Below are 16,177 nucleotides of genomic sequence, written 5' to 3'. Positions count from 1 at the left end.
AAGGCTCCACCAGGCTGCCATTGTCGGCCCTTTGAGGAAGGCCCTTGTCCCTGTCTATTCCAGGAGTGCTGTATCATGCCTGACTCTGCGCTTTGACCCCATTACCCGAGCTGGGATATGCGAAAGAAAGATTTTCAATGTTCAGTAATGTGTATGTGACAAATAAAGGCTATGGGGTTCAATGTGATGCAACATCACATTGAACCCCATAGGGTAATAGCATTTTCTCATTAGTTTTAGTGTACACAGATCTGTTCCTCACCTTAACCACATGTTAATAATTAATAAAGTTAATAACAGTTATTATTATTTCAATAATCCTAATGCTAATTAAACCATAAGAAAAAAAAAAAACAGGACATGAGGGGGTCACTGATTATGTTAATCAGTATGAAGTTAAACTCCTATGAGTGACTTTGGACCAAATTATTGATCTCTCCACCTGTGTTTGAGGTATTGAGCATTAAATGGAACATCTTGTATACTCTGCTAATGCTCTGCTCATCTCTTTGGTTGACTGATCACAGTGGAGTAATGAGTAACAGCACAATGTCCATGAAGGCAAAACCCAGATAGGACCAGTACTGCCAGAATGAACTGGCAATAGCCTTATTAAGCCTCTAGAAATTGTTGCCGAACTACAGCGTTAAATTTAATTTTAGGATCATAACTATGTTCCCTTATTTTCCTCATCTCGTCTCTAATCTACTGTGTCTAGGTTTGATTGATTCCTCGCTACAACTACTGACTGTCACTTCATACACATACTTTCTTTTGTGTTGATGTGTCTGGTTGCATTTAAATCGACTTTCCCAGATGGCCAGATAATTCAAGCCGGTATTTGGTGTACGACTCTTACACGGATATGTGATTAGAGTTCTCAAGGCTGAGCATCCAGGTCTTATCCCTGCTTGTGTCTGTACTAAGTCCCCTTGCTGTGATCTATGATTATGTATAGTCTAGGGGCAATATTTCCAGGGTATAGTTAAATCACTCATCAGAAAGGAAAAAGCTGTTGTTCCTATGTCTGTTCAGTCATATCCAGGAATGCTGCAAAGCCCCTGACAAGGAGAAACTCAAATGATGTGAACCCTGGGAATGACCGTAAAAACAGCACACGACAATTAGACAAGCAGAGATGAGCATATTTAGCTACAAGCCACTGACACATCCTTCTGTAGTGATAGGTTAAATTTCTCATCTATCTTTTAGTGGTTAACAGAGAATGTGATGGGATGGTGCCTTTATTTGATAGAATCACCTTTGAGAACTAAATAGCACCACTAAGTTCCAGGTGATTTTGTCAGAAAGTGTTTCCTCTGGTTGGTTGTTGGAATATCAATGACAATCAAGATGTATTTTTACCACAAGTTAGCCTGGCAACGTCCACCTATACTCCCTCAAGAAAACCTTGATAAATGGTCGGTTTAGACAAAGTGTAAAGGCATACACGGGAGTAAGTTCCATACTTCAATACTAAGACCATGCCACTAGAAGGGATTCCAGGTAGGCAGGATGGGGAGTATGGGTATGCAGCAATTACATTATTGCATTCCCATTGCCTGTTAGCATAGCATTGGCAGCCACCACACATAAGGGAGTACTTCTCTGAAATTGGATGATTAGAAGATAATCAGGTTTGAGCAGGGTCGGCCAACGCACTGAATTGTCTGGAGTACTGTACAGTGTTTCTGACTGGCAGTTGAACACAGTATGGAGAAGGCTAAAAACAGTCACAGAATTCAAATATAATGTTCTTCATAATTCAGAAAAAATTCATTGATGATTTTTTTTAAGTTTACCATTTTGATCAGGACCTATGGACTTGTACCAGACAGATGAGTTGCCCATTTAAGGTATTACGTTATCTTAAGTACCTTAGGTAAAAAAAAATAACGGTAAATGCATTAAAAACCATATACTATCATGCATACATATTATAATTTATTATAAACACATAGTTTACACAGGAACCCAGACATGAAATGCATAATCAGACAGAATGGTGATAATGCTACAGTAATAGATGCTAACCGTTGCTAATGCTATTCGGCTAAAAGCTGCCGAAATTTTTTTTTTTTAAGAACAATAACGCATACACAGTCACTGTAGTAAGGCAAAGGGTCTGATTTTGTGCTGTGTACGGCTTTTACTGTTTTTAAGGATGGTGCTATAGAAGAAGGTTGTGGTGTTGTTCAGTGTGAATCTGGACTGGATTTTTTTACCAAGCCTGAGTGTGCTTTTGTTTTAGCTTTGACAGTGTGCGTGTTATCATAGTGGCTGTGTCCTTCCTGTAGTCTATCTGGTCTTTTTAGTGAAGATCCTTTCTTTGCACCGTCAGGCTGCTTTTGTAACCTGAGACAGGGAAAAAGACAAATAAGAAAGAGAGATTTAAGCACTGGACCTGTCTTTACTTTTAAAGTCTCTGTCAGTACTTACTTGTCTCTGTTGAAGATGATGAACTCCTTTCTGACTGTTTCTAGACGCTGCTGCATGTGAGGTGGCTGGACACACACACACACACACACACACACACACACACACAATTTATAATAATCTAAGTTGAAATTTATATAATTATGGCATTATATGTTTGTGTGTGTGTGTGTGTGTGTGTGTCTGTATACCAGCGTGTTGGATGATTTGTTGGTGCATTTGCTCTTAGCCAGTCGTTTCTTCTTTTTGTGCAGCGGCTTTGACTCCAGAATCATTTCTTCTAACTCAAACACAGGGTCACAGTTCAGTCGTCCCCTCTAAGAGACAGACAGAGAGTGTATTGATTATTGATGTGCATTTAGTTGACTGCAGGATTTAAAAGGAGACTTGCATGTGTGTGTGTGTGTGTGTGTGTACACGTAGGGTCTCATTCGTACGTTGGGGGTAAACCCAGGGGAAACTCCTTTCTCCAGCACGGCATCCCAGTTGATATCTGCCAGGTACGGGAGGCGCTGAATGTCTGACACACATGACAGCCTAACCTCTGGGTCTTTCTTAAGCAGCTACACACACACAGACACACACACACACATACACACATATATTTACAGTTTATAGCTGTGCAAAATAAATAAATGAACATCTTTAAGCATATCTACATTTTCCATATGCCCCTTACCAGGCGCAGGAGAGACACCATGGCGTTAGACCAGGAGCTCGAGTATCGTACATGTTCACAGCGGAACATGCTGACGATGTCCTCAACAGCCGTACTGGAATGGATATCATATGGCCTCTGAGAGAAATAGAGACAAAGAGAGAGAGAGAACATTTAAGTTACCTCTCTAAGCTGTGACAAGCTCCTAGAATAGCTTAAATGCACCCTACAATTTCCCCGGACTGAACAGGAGAGATGGACACCATTGTGCTTTCGTTACTGCTTTAAAATCTCCTATAGGTGCTGATTTGGGTCAAGATCCGATGACTATGACGACCATAGCGTGTGTTTTATCCTTTTAATTTTTATTAAACAATTCTCTTAGCCCTCATACAGTACCTCCTCCTATCAGGATAAAAATGTTTCATCATAAAATGAAGGTCATAGCTTTGTATTGATTTGCAGTGAACATTCACTCTCTTTGTCATTATACTGTATGAGATTAAACAGACAGAGGAAAACCTGCCATGGCAAATTGGAATTACTAATTACGCTGTGCTGACAAATCAGATTAAACACACAGCAGTGTGGTGTTTTTGAGTTGAGTGTCTACAGTTCACAGAAAATCCCACGAATTAACAGGATCAATAATCATAATGATGCCAGTAAAGACAGTTTTTAATTAGTCAATTTGCCAAACATTGGTTACAGCCTCAGGTTATACTTCACTTATTGTTACATAGTGTGTTAAAATACGTGATGTGGTGCTAAACATACCCATCCTCGTAAGAGCTCATATGCCGTGATACCCAAAGCCCACCAATCCACAGCGTAAGAATAACCAGGACCACCATCTACAAATGACTGAAACATCTCAGGGGCTGTAAAATACACGTACTCTGGTAAGTCTTAATGGCAAGTGACGAGACCCGTGCAATAAACACAACTCGTGTAAGCAGGGATCTTTACCCATGTATGGTTTGGTTCCTGCCATAGATGTAGCCGTTGCAGAGTCCTTTAGTAATGTGGCTACGTTAAAGTCTGTGATGTGGACATGTCCTACAAACACCAAGCAAAATAAAGCAAGTAAATGTTAACATAATGAGAATCGCTTAAGCTATCCTGAAATATCAAGCTATTCCAAAACATCATGTTAACCTCATCTTAAAGGATTCCTGTGTTGGATACGACATATGTTTCTCAATGACCAATGGTAAGAATATCCTATAAATATTAGCCCAAAGAAATGGGCAATATTGTGCCAACACTGGCAATGTAGATTTAAGACTAACTAGCTTTTAAAGTACAGTGAAACCTTGGATTACGAGCACAATTCATTCGTATTCCAAGACACTCGTAAATCAAAGCAGATTTTCCCATAAGAAATAATAGAAATTAAGATTATTCGTTCCACAGCCCAAAAAAATAAATACATAAAAATAATCAACACACAATATAATAATTAGGGATGCACCGAAATTTCGGCCGCCGAAAGTTTTCGGCCGAAATAGCATTATCGGTTTCGGCCGAAACGTAAGAAAGCGCCGAAAATATTTTTCGGGATAAAATATCCCGTCTCGTTCGCGCTGTCATTACGCATCAAACACGGAGTATGTCGGCGGTTTGGAAGCACTTGGAAGCAAGTTTTGTTATTGTTAAACAGCCTTATTACTGTTATTTATTATCAATAAAAGTTTGATTGCTTAATTAATTTGTAGTTTTTTTAATACAAACAAAAAAAAATATTTTAAACATGTTTTTTAATGAAGCCATTTTCCGTTTCGGTATCGGTTTTCGGCCAAGTGCATCCAAAAATTTCGTTTTCGTTTTCTAAGTGTTTCCATTTATGTGCACAGGCGCTCTGTGTGTGTGTGGTTTTCTCTCTCCTGCGCTGCTGAGTGTGTGTTATGTGTGTGCATGAGCGTAATTTGACACCGTGCCAGTTGTGTGTGAGTGAAACACCCCCTCTCTGTTCACACACACACACACACACACACATTAAAGGCGAGAGAGAGAGAGAGAACCGGTACGGTGTCAAATTACGCGTGCGCACACACATAACACACACACTCAAACACTGACACACACTAACGACGAGAGAGAGGGAAAGAAAACACACATTCTGCAGCGCAAGAGAAAGAAAAACACACACACACGGATTGATTATACCAGTATGAGACGAGCACTAAGACCCAGCAGGGGAGATGAATACCCGCAGCGCAAGAGAGAGAAAAAACGTTGGCTCAGTTGTAATGACGCGATGCTCGGTGTCAAAACAAGAAGCGCATGCGTGAAACATGATACTCGGTGCTTTAAACCACGACAACGCTCGTTTTTTAAGTAAAAAATTATTAAAAATCTTTGCTTGTCTTGCGGAACACTCGTAAACCGTGTTACTCGTAATCCGAGGTTCCACTGTAGCTAGAAAAGCACTTTTCCAATGTATTCCAATTTCAACTTCAGCAGAGGTATAATTTTATATCTACCATACGAATTATGGGCTAGTGATGATACTCATCATTAATCCGAAGGAATGCCAATACTGGCAAACGTTAAATGTTTAAAAATAGCAGAAATTCTGTCTGAAATGTTAAACAAATGGACACGTTGGCAACCAAAGTAGAATGGCTGTATGGGGCCATATGGGGTCAAGCACACTTCACATCTAAATAAACCTCAAACATTCAGGCTAACCCAAACAATGCAACTCACATAAAATGATCATTCTAACAGAAGAAGATAAGGCTAATCATAAGATAAGGATGAGCCAAAGTTTCACCAAACAAATAGACAAATGCAAAAATAGTCATAATTAAAAGCCATTTAAGGTTTAGGGTTGAAGGCTTACCGTGCTCATCCAGCAGAATGTTATCTGGTTTTATGTCTCTGCAGGGGAACATTACATTGTTACGATTTGTACACAACCAAACAGTCTGCATAAAACACACTTAAGTGATCTATGTGTTACATTTACGCCCCAGGTCCAATTTTATGACGTCATTTCTGGTTTTGTGTTTGTGGTACAAGTCTCACCGATGAATAATATGGCAGGACTGTAGGTAGTCGAGTGCTAGTGCTAGCTCACAGATGTAGAGTTTTACTGTCTCCTCTTTAAACTGCACATTCTGCTGCAGGTGGTAGCGTAGATCTCCACCCAGTAACAGATCAACAACCATAAACATGTCCTCTTCATCCTGAAATGAATACCTGCGCAAACAGAACAGAAAAGGTAACACAAACCTCACTTTTTCACTTCATATGTCCAGCAGGCAGCAATCTATTTAATTTTAACTGATGCAGTAAGTAGCTTCTCATTTCTTAAACAACCATGTAAGAAGACACGTCTTGTGGTTGTGGCAAAGATGTTACTCTTGTTCAGAAGGCTCAAACTACTGGTCTGCATGGAGCAAACAAGAAGCAAACAACTAAGGAGGTTGGGTGGAAGAAAACTGAAGTTCCAAAAGGAAACCCACCAAGCACAGGGAGAACATCCAAACTCCGTGCACAGAGAGGCAGGAATCGAACCCGGACACTGACAGTGGTAACCACTAAGTCACCAAAATCCACTTGTAAATAACAAAAAACAAAAGTTGAACTCATGGATATGTTTAATAGTGAAAGTAGGGGCAGTGGCAGTTCCACATGCACCATGTGAAGAGAGCTCAAGGGATTCGGACTAAAAAGCTGTGTAGCTTTAGGAAAAACACCTATCAGTGATGCTAATCAGAAAAAGAATTCAATTTGCTAGGGAGCATCAATCTTAAAGCTAGGGAGTCCAGATCTTAAGCCCACTGAGAGTATTTAGGATGTGCTAAAGAAGACTTTACACAGCGGTCCGACTCTCCCATCATCAAGATCTTGTGAGTCTGGATGGAAATAAATGTTGTGACATTGCACACGCTTTTTAAAATGATGCTATGGCTGTAATCAAAGCAAAAGAAGGTCCAATGAAATATTAGATTATATACTAGAGACTTTTTTCCCTAGCCGGGCAGTGTATGTCACCTTCTCATATTCAATATTTTTCTATACAAGCATACTTAAAGTGTTTCTATCAGATTTTTTAAAATATTTTATCCATTGAGAAATTACATGATTCATGCTGCGTTAAATAATCAAAGGTGAAACTGATACAATGTAAATTGTACAGATGATGCAGAATAGTATCAGGCCTAATTTCTAAAAGTGCATCGAAATGCAGTACTAAATTACACAAATGCAAACATCATGCTTCTAATAGATGCTTTTCTACAACGTTTTCTCTGTTTAAAGCATTTATTAAAACACAATTATTGTTAAAGTGATTAGGCTATAACAATAAACCAAATCAAGTTCTGACCAACTTGACTATCACACACTCACTCCCACCATCAGACACTTATTATCACACTCTCCTTCTCGACATCACACTTTGCTTCGTTAAAATTTTATTTTAAAAAGTGAGCGGGAGACAACAGAAGTAATTAGGAAGGTCAGGGAAGCTTTTGTTATAGTGACCTCATATACTATTTCTGTCACTGCTCTTGAACACACACACACACACACACACACACACATTATGTGTCCATTAGGGAAAGAATCCCATCATGCTCTCTGGCAGAGTTGGCCATGCGTTGCCATGGCAGCACCTCCCAGGAATCTCCAAGAGCATCAATCCAAACCCCTCTAAAACCCAGCATGCGGGTGTGTCTGTAGTGTGTGTTACAATAGGGACAATGATTTAACTAAAAGGAAACAAATAGGGAGAAAAACATGAAAAAAGTGAGAAATCATATTCAGTATTATCAGCTATTGTGATCATTTTTAACATGACAAAAGGAGTGCTTTATTACTTGCATATTAATGGGAAGTTATGGGTTGGCCATAGATGTGAGCCTTGTTTGTTCTACATGCAATGGATGCATGAGTTTATTAGATTTACACGCTGACAAAGCACATCTTTGTTCCAGTCTGTCTCACGCAAGCACGCTCGTCTCCCCGTCTTACTGGGAGATCACAAAAATCAGGCCTTGTAAATGTGTAAGGTTTGAAAGACCTATCATGGAGAACTCCTTCAAAACACGTTTAATATGTAATAAAAATCAGAACTGATTGGAAAAATAAATCCTTCCAGAAATGTACCTGTAATCTTTTTTTCATTTTGTGCAGTTCATGCTTTACACACACACACACACACACACACACACACACTGACACAAGGGGGTAAAGTGACTCACTATGTATTATTCTGTCTTGGTTCCAAAAAAAGAAGACCAATTACTGCTGCAGGGCTAAACACACACACACACACACACACACACACTACTGCAGCTGCTATCTAATGTGCATAAGGACATTGCGCTTTTCTAAAGAGATCACTACAAACACACAAACACACAGATGGCTCTGCTGCACAAACACTCATATGTGTTCTTACATAAGTGTCGAATTTAATGTGCTGTCCTACTTTTGGGCCTGTTTGTGTGTAGAGTGTATTTAAGCGTGTACATGTGCATCACTCACCACAGGTTGACAAGAAACGGGTGCTGTATCTCCTGCAGGATCTGTAGCTCCCGGCATACGTGCCTCACCTCGTCACGCTCAACACACGCGTGTTTATTCATGTACTTCATCGCGTACAACTTCCGTGTGTCACGTTTCTGGACAATACACACCTGCAGCACGGATTGATGAATAGCCAGGTCTTTTATTAGTCATGTACACCAAGCCAGAGATTTACATCAACATATATATCAGCTAACTATTTGTTGGTGTAGTGTAAACGCAGATTGGTGGAAACGATCCATGTGAGCGTATTGTCTTCAGAGACTTGTGATCTTCTTGAATGTTTTACATGGTTTTAACATGGAATTGAAATTGGGATTTTTTTCATGAAACTGCACAATATATACTATAATATTGAAATGAGTGCGTAAGTATTCGTTCCTGTTGATGTAAAACCTCTGAATTAGTTCTGATGCGAATAGTGACCATTAGGAGTCACATAATTAGTTGAGTGGAATCAGTAGTTCAATAGAGTCCAACAGTTCCTGGAAGCCCCCAGTCACTGGTAGACATGTTAAGACATGATGAAAAAGATTTCAAGAAATTCTAGACAAATATAGAATTCCTTGAAATCTTTGGTTATAAGCATAACAATAAATTGCCGCAATTGAGGCAATTGACAAAAGTTAAGTCTGTTTTGTCTATTAGGCATTTTTAAATAGCCATCCACGCCTTTATCACCACTCGCCTAAAATATTGTAATGCTTTGTATTTTGGGGTGTAGGTAGCATTACAGCGACCACAGTTAGGCCAAAATTCTGCTGCTTAGCTCCTAACTTCTACATGTACACGGGAACATATCTCCCCAGTCATGGCTTCCCTTCTTTGCCTCCCGGTACAGTACCGAATTAACTTCAAAATTCTGTTGGTTATGTTTAAACGTTTACATGGCCTTGCCCCACCCTACCTCTCAGACCTGCTTCAGCCCTATACCCCACCCTCGTCTCTCAAATCATCAGATACATTTCTGCCATGGATAGTAATGGACGAGGAGCTCATCCATTAAAGGTCTGTAAGCAGGAAAGAAGGGTAAATAAGTCAGTCAGTTAAAGTTAGTTAAAGAAGCAACCAAGAGACCTAGAGTCTGAGGGATATAGAATAATAATCAGAATTGAATCTTGCCCTGCAATGGATTGGCACCCTGTCCAGGGTGTACCCCGCCTCGTGCCCTGTCTCATAACGGTCTCATGGGATATGTCTGGCCCCCCCACAACCCTGAATACAGGATGAAGTGGTAGATGATGAGTGAATAAGAATTAAATCTACTTTTTATTTTCAAGGTTATAACAGTACAAAATGTGGAAAAGTTCAAGGGTGAGTGTGAATATATACATCATGTAAGGCAGTACATTTTTATCTTTATCTTTTCCAGATGGAGTCATAAACAGGTTTGTTTTGAGAGCCATTTAGAGTAAGAGAAAAAAAACTCCAGAAAAACAGCTGGTGTAAAAAGATAATGGCGTTAATTGTCTGTAATTAAATGTGACATTTTTATTAAATGTCAGCCAGAAAATGAGAAAGGCACACATGACCATTTTAATGTTACAGCTTTTGTGTGTGTGTGTGTGTGTGTGTGTGTGTGTCGTGTCTGTGTGTATTCTTACCTTACCAAAACTCCCTTTTCCAATGGCTCTGAGAATCTGGAAGTGGTCAAAGTTAACTGCAAAAAACATCACAAATAATTATATTAGGAATTTTTATAGGAATTTTTAGAGCTTAGATCTCAGAACTGCAGAACTAAGATAGCCAAAAGCGAACAGACATCTGTCCCTATCTACTTCTTCCAGCTCATTCTGTGGATCGCTGAGCATTCTCAGGGCCAGCTAGGATTCTTGCTATTTTATCCCACAAATTTGTGTTCCTAAACATGCAGAAGCAATAAAAAAAAAAAAAAGATTATTATTATTATGCATTATGTATACTGTTAATGATCATGTCGTTAAAATAAAAGCCTTCTGATAAATAAAAGAGTTATTCAATATTATATGATATCAATTATATACCAATAAACTGACAGGCTTATGGCCACCCAAGGCTCATTAATGCCCGTGGGGAGCAAACTGGCCTGTCTGGCCTGATCCAACAGAGGCCAGAGTTACCCAGAGGGCACAAGGGGGAACCTCTTCAATATTGGGCAATATTGGGTTTTGCGTTGTCATGGCTGATCAGTGTATTACTCAACGATTTAAAATAAAATTTCTGGTTACAGGCGTTCAACAGATGACTTGAGCAGACAAGGCAGTGGATTAAGGCATGAAGGCTTTTAGAATTGGTAGATTATAACAATGAACATGGTATTGCCCTGTGATTCTGGGAGTTTGGTTATTAAACCAATGGCTAGGTTTGACCATGGGTGTTAAGGAGAGACATCAAATTTCCAAAGGGTAAAGTATGCGGACCGGGAGGATATGGTAATGGACTCTTCGTGTTCTTTGAAACCGGGTAAAATATAATGTACTTCAATCTTTAACAGTTCATGGGACAGGTCTTTCAGCAACTACATCCAATTTGATTTGAGGATGGGACACCCCTTGCTGACTGATGATTAAACCAAGGAATGAACTAATGTTTCAGTGCACTTCATATTTCTTCTACTCAGAGTTAATTTTGCAAAAGATTGGACAAAACCTTGTTGACATCTACATGGATATTGAGGGAAAGTAAATAAATCAATACTTAGCAGGCAGGAAATTGGCTGAAGCCAGCAATTACATATGACAATGAGTATTTTTTTTCTAGAACAGCACATTGTGAAAAGGGGTTCGATACGGATTGCTTTTTTTCAGTACATAGCCAAATGGCTTGTTATATACTGTTATGTTTGTTCTCTTGATCGAAAGAGGTTTTATAAAATCATATTGCTGTGAATCATGTTAATGTTGAGCGCAGTGACTTAACGACACTCTGCATTTAGATAACTCGATTTGGTATTTAAAGCACTGGTAAACATATTACTCATAATTTATTTCACACACATATCATTTGGTTCACACTTATCTAGCAGCCAACACCTTGCCATGCCCTTAATAAAACCCATGCTTTTCATTGCAGAGGACCAGAAGCTCTATTCTAAGCTCTGCACATATCAAAGAGAATATATCCTTACCTGCTGCAGAATATATAAATATATATATTTGGTCATTCTTTAAAAAAAATATTCAACTGTACAGTATGTTAGAGCAAATATCCATATCCATGAAACACATTCCACTAATTATTTACAGAAGGCGACATGATTATGAGACCTCCCCAAGTTCAGTACACTGGATTAGGGACCGTCCATGCTCCCTCCGGTCCACTATTCTGTAATACACCTTTTCATTTGGAGTGTGAGGTTTTTAGTAAAGAGGTAGACTAGCTTGGGTCTGTTTCTTGCTCTGGTTGGAACTTACCTCAAGGTATCATCTTTCTCCCAGGACATGAGAGAAGAGAGAGCTAAATTATTTGAGTTATATTCCATGTTTGTGTCCACCAGGGACTGTCTGGCAGCTTTTGCATGATATCAGTTGACAGGTCAGGTCCTCTTTGTCTGAGTTTCTTTCATATTCATATTTTCTTAGTTAAGAGGTGTGCTCTGGTTTCAAATACAGCTAGGCGCTACCCTGAACACTGCGGTTTATATCACATAAGATGATACTTTTTGGAATATTTAGATTTTCCAGTCATTGTGTCTATGAGTACTACTATACTACTACTAATAATAATTAAATAATAATAACTTAAATGCACCGTACAACATTATAGTGTTTAGCACTTTTAATTATAATGTCTTGTCATGGTCCAGCAGACACACAGTTCAACAAATAAATAAAATAACAAGGTAAGACCTGCTGGACAAACCTTACACCGCATGCGCTTGGGAGACACCCCACTATGATGGGACAGATACGTATATGTTTTACATATGAATATACTGTATACATTATTGAACAGCACAAAGGTCAGAGAGAAAAAGGAAAATGAAAATCCAATATTTATGAACGATAAACAGCCTCTTGTCCCTCTGTGTGTGTGTGTGTGTGTATGTGTGTGTGTGTGTGTGTGTGTGTGTGAATAATTAATGTGATTTAAGCTTAGATCTGCTCTGTGAGCAGTTCAGCACAAAAGCGCCAACCCCTGAGACAGGATGAAAAGAGCACACCAGAAGGACAAAAAGCAGGGAGATAAGGAGGAGAGAAAGACAGGGATTGAGCGAGAGGGATGAGTGACACTGAGAAGGAAAAAATGACAGAGTGTCTCACAGAGAGGGAAAGACGGAGGGTGAGGTAGAGAGAGAGAGAGAGAGAGAGAGAGAGGTGCACTGAGGAGCAGCTTGTAGAGAGACTGTGTGTAACCAGCATGATAAAATATAATTTTTATTAATCATGATGTCAGACAGACTGATAAGACAGAAGACCAAATTAATATGCTATTCTATAAATACTCTATATATAACATGCTAACGAACCCTCAAATCAGACCTAAACTTGCTGTCTGAGTCAAAGACTACACCATCATTTCATACAGATTTGTGTTAAAATAAAGAAATAAAGGTGTCTCTTTTCCACTGTAGTGGACATTTTGCTGGCATGGGTCATATAATAGAAACATTCATGCAAAAGAAGCGACACTGAAAATTAATAAAACTGATTTCTGATTGATCATCTTTATCCTATAAATAAATTTCTAATTCAAGAATGACCCAGGCCCCATTTACAGGGCGTAAGAGCTCACTGAATGGTTTGATGAGGATGAAAATGGTTCAAATCAAGTGCTATTGTCTCTACAGTCGTCAGATCTCAACCCAAATGCATGACTATGAAAGACACCACCACTACAGGCACATGTGATTTATCTGTTATAATAAGTATTTACAATAAAAATTATTCAAACCATATTAACATAACAAAGAGCATGGTATTATCGGATGGGTGTTCAAGTCAAACCAGGACTTTTGCTTGCGCAGAATAATAATACTTCATGGGAGTAAAACTACCTTTAATTTTCTCTATTTACTATTGCAAACTAATGCACTTATCACTTAATGCACCAGGAATTTTTATATCAATGTGCAGAAATGGCTCGGAACGAGGTCAGGACTGTATGTGGCAATAACTCCCAGCTCAGTTCCCGAAATGTGCAAGTGGATGGTGGGCTGAAGGCTGTCTTTGATAAAATGAACATCTTTGGTGATCAAACAGAGACATTTTTCCCGAGTGAAATCCACTAATTGAATGTTCACATGAATAATTGCAATGGGCTTCAAGCCACCTCAGGTACGGATTGTACAGCCTTCTTTAAATTATTTGCGCAATTCATGTTTTACTGTTCCTAAGAGTCTCATCGCAATACTGCGCCTGAAGTCCTCTTTAAATGTTTTATACCTTCATTTATGATAAACTCCATCCCTGGTATGAATTGATTGCTCCTCATATATTAATATGTTCCTAATTAAATATTATAAAAATATATATTTATTTACACATGTTCTGGTAACTAGGTCTAGTGCAACCGGTCCACTTATCAAGGTGATTTGCAGGACAGTCTACGCCAAAAAGCATATTAGTGCCATCATTTATTCAGCAGTGATTTCTGGTACCTCAGTTGTAACAAGATGTTTTTTGAGGTGCGGAAAATTGCGGCACTGGATATTCTTACTATATATTCTCTATAGATGGTTGTGTGTGAAAATGCCAGTGTATCAGCAGTTTCGGAAATACTCAGACCAGATTGTCTGGCACCAACCACCACACCACTTTCAAACTCATCTTGTCTTAAATCATCTTTCTTTCCCATTCTGATTCTGGAAATTTCAGCAGATTGTCTTGATGATTGTCTGATTAAATATTTGTGTTAACAAGCAGTGGAACAGGTGTACCTAATGAAGTGGCTGGTGGGTGTATATGGAAAGGGAAGGCTATTAGACACCAATGCAGCCCTTTTAAATCTAGTCCTAATCAGAAACTGCTGCAGACTCAGCTGTTCAAACAACCAGTGGAATTCATTCCACTATTTGTGTGGAATTTGTGTTTCCAGTTGTGGCAGCTATACACCATCTGATAAGTGCCTTAAGGTAGGCGGGCACTGGTAATTCTGCATCAGTGTTTAAAATATAATAAGGGCTACAGAAAGCTGGTGGTGAGAGCATTGCAATGTAGTAGGGTGTAAGAACTTGGGCAGGTGCATTTATTTATGGAGATTTTGAAGAGTTGATGATGTACAGAGACAGACCAGCAAGGAGTGAGTGGCAGTAGTCTAATCTCAAAATGACAACATATGTAACAAGCGCCTCCTTGGCCTCCATAGTTAGAAATGACTGGGTTCTTCTGGTGTTATATAAAATGACTCTTAATATTACCTTAAAAGAGAAGAGAGAAGGTATAAAGTAGGAACAGAACAGGACCCAGTACTGGTCCTTTTGGGGCACCAGTGGAGAGTCTGCATGGAGTGGATGTAGCAAATCACTGCCATGCTGTGCCAATAATTCCGAGACTGATGAGGAGGGATAGCATCTTGTGCCTCATTTTGTTCAAGGCTGCTGAAAGGTCAAGAGGGAAAAAACATCATGTGTCAGAGTGACAACCTTGGTATGTAATATCGACCACGCCGTGAGAAATAGGGAGGGTGATCAGAAGTGTTGTTTGTATCCTTATGATTGTTGTCATGAGCTGAGATTGGTCTGTTCCATTTGGACACCCTGATGCAGGGAAAGGTGAAAAGATGTGTGTGTTTGAGTGCAAGTAAATGGCAGGGTGTGAGATCTGGGATGACAAAACCAAGATATTGTGTAGTTCATCAGCTTTTAATCAGAGCCTCTCAGCTCTCTCTCTCTCTCTCTCTCTCTCACACACACACACACACACATAAACACTTTTGTGCTCACCCATGAAGTAATACAAATTTCTTTTAAATTTCTTTTTACTTCTCGTTTAATCTGTTATATTTGAAATATTCAATGGAAACAAACATAAATAAAACAGAACAAGTGTAAAATTAAATCTCTCTCTTTTTTTTCTCTGTTTTAAAATTACAGTCACTTCACAGTACTCCCTCAAATTAGTGGTGGTGCGTGTGTGTGCAGCCAGTGTAGTTCCTTACCGTCTTCATCTTGATCAAACACCGGCAACTCTCGTGTCTGATTCACGCCCATATTCTGGTGCATTCAGCCCACGCACAGGATTTCCCTTGCGGTGGGAACCAACATCCCACAGTGCAGGACAACAATTACTTCATAACTACGTCATATTTATCACACAGCCATCATACAGCCAGCATGCTTTCATCATAGAGTCACCATACGTCCATTATAGATCCATTACTGAGAGAACTGCACTGCTGCTTGCACTGGACAGTTACACTCTGGGAGAAACCAGCTTTCACTCACAGAGAGAAAGAGAGAGAGAGAGAGGGAGAGAGAGAGAGAGAGGGAGAGGGAGAGAGAGAGAGGGAGAGAGAGAGAGGGGGTTTACATGATGAGTCAGAAAGAGGATGAGCCAGGGGTGGGGAGAGACATAAGGAAGGGGGAAGGGAGAGAGGATGCCACGCGCATATAAATAATTA

The 16,177-nt window shown here is 39.4% G+C and overlaps 1 protein-coding gene across 1 annotated transcript; it reads right to left on the bottom strand.

Moving 5' to 3' along the window:
• Nucleotides 1-1,949: 1,949 nt before the first annotated feature.
• Nucleotides 1,950-15,974, bottom strand: LOC128544731 (serine/threonine-protein kinase 32B-like). The gene is made up of 12 exons (XM_053514979.1): nt 15,716-15,974; nt 10,243-10,298; nt 8,597-8,748; nt 6,128-6,301; nt 5,943-5,980; nt 4,064-4,153; nt 3,872-3,975; nt 3,116-3,232; nt 2,874-2,999; nt 2,628-2,753; nt 2,440-2,504; nt 1,950-2,355 (listed from the first exon to the last, which is right to left on the bottom strand). The coding sequence occupies exons 1-12, from the start codon at nt 15,777-15,779 to the stop codon at nt 2,196-2,198; spliced, it is 1,272 nt and encodes a 423-aa protein (XP_053370954.1). The 5' UTR covers nt 15,780-15,974; the 3' UTR covers nt 1,950-2,195.
• Nucleotides 15,975-16,177: the final 203 nt, after the last annotated feature.

Source organism: Clarias gariepinus, chromosome 16 (genome assembly GCF_024256425.1).
Source record: "Clarias gariepinus isolate MV-2021 ecotype Netherlands chromosome 16, CGAR_prim_01v2, whole genome shotgun sequence".
Taxonomy (NCBI): Eukaryota; Metazoa; Chordata; class Actinopteri; order Siluriformes; family Clariidae; genus Clarias; species Clarias gariepinus.
The sequence above is the reverse complement of the archived record's forward strand: the minus strand, read 5'-3'. Positions and strand labels throughout refer to the sequence as shown.

What these genes read in the sequence shown, in the direction of transcription:
- LOC128544731 (XM_053514979.1), bottom strand. Translation starts at nt 15,779, where the DNA reads ATGCACCAGAATATGGGCGTGAATCAGACACGAGAGTTGCCGGTGTTT. An exon ending in GTTTGATCAAGATGAAGACG is followed by an intron (nt 10,299 to 15,715) that starts GTAAGGAACTAC and finishes TGTTTTTTGCAG; the next exon opens with TTAACTTTGACCACTTCCAG. An exon ending in CCCCTGGGTTTACCCCCAAC is followed by an intron (nt 2,754 to 2,873) that starts GTACGAATGAGA and finishes TCTGTCTCTTAG; the next exon opens with AGGGGACGACTGAACTGTGA.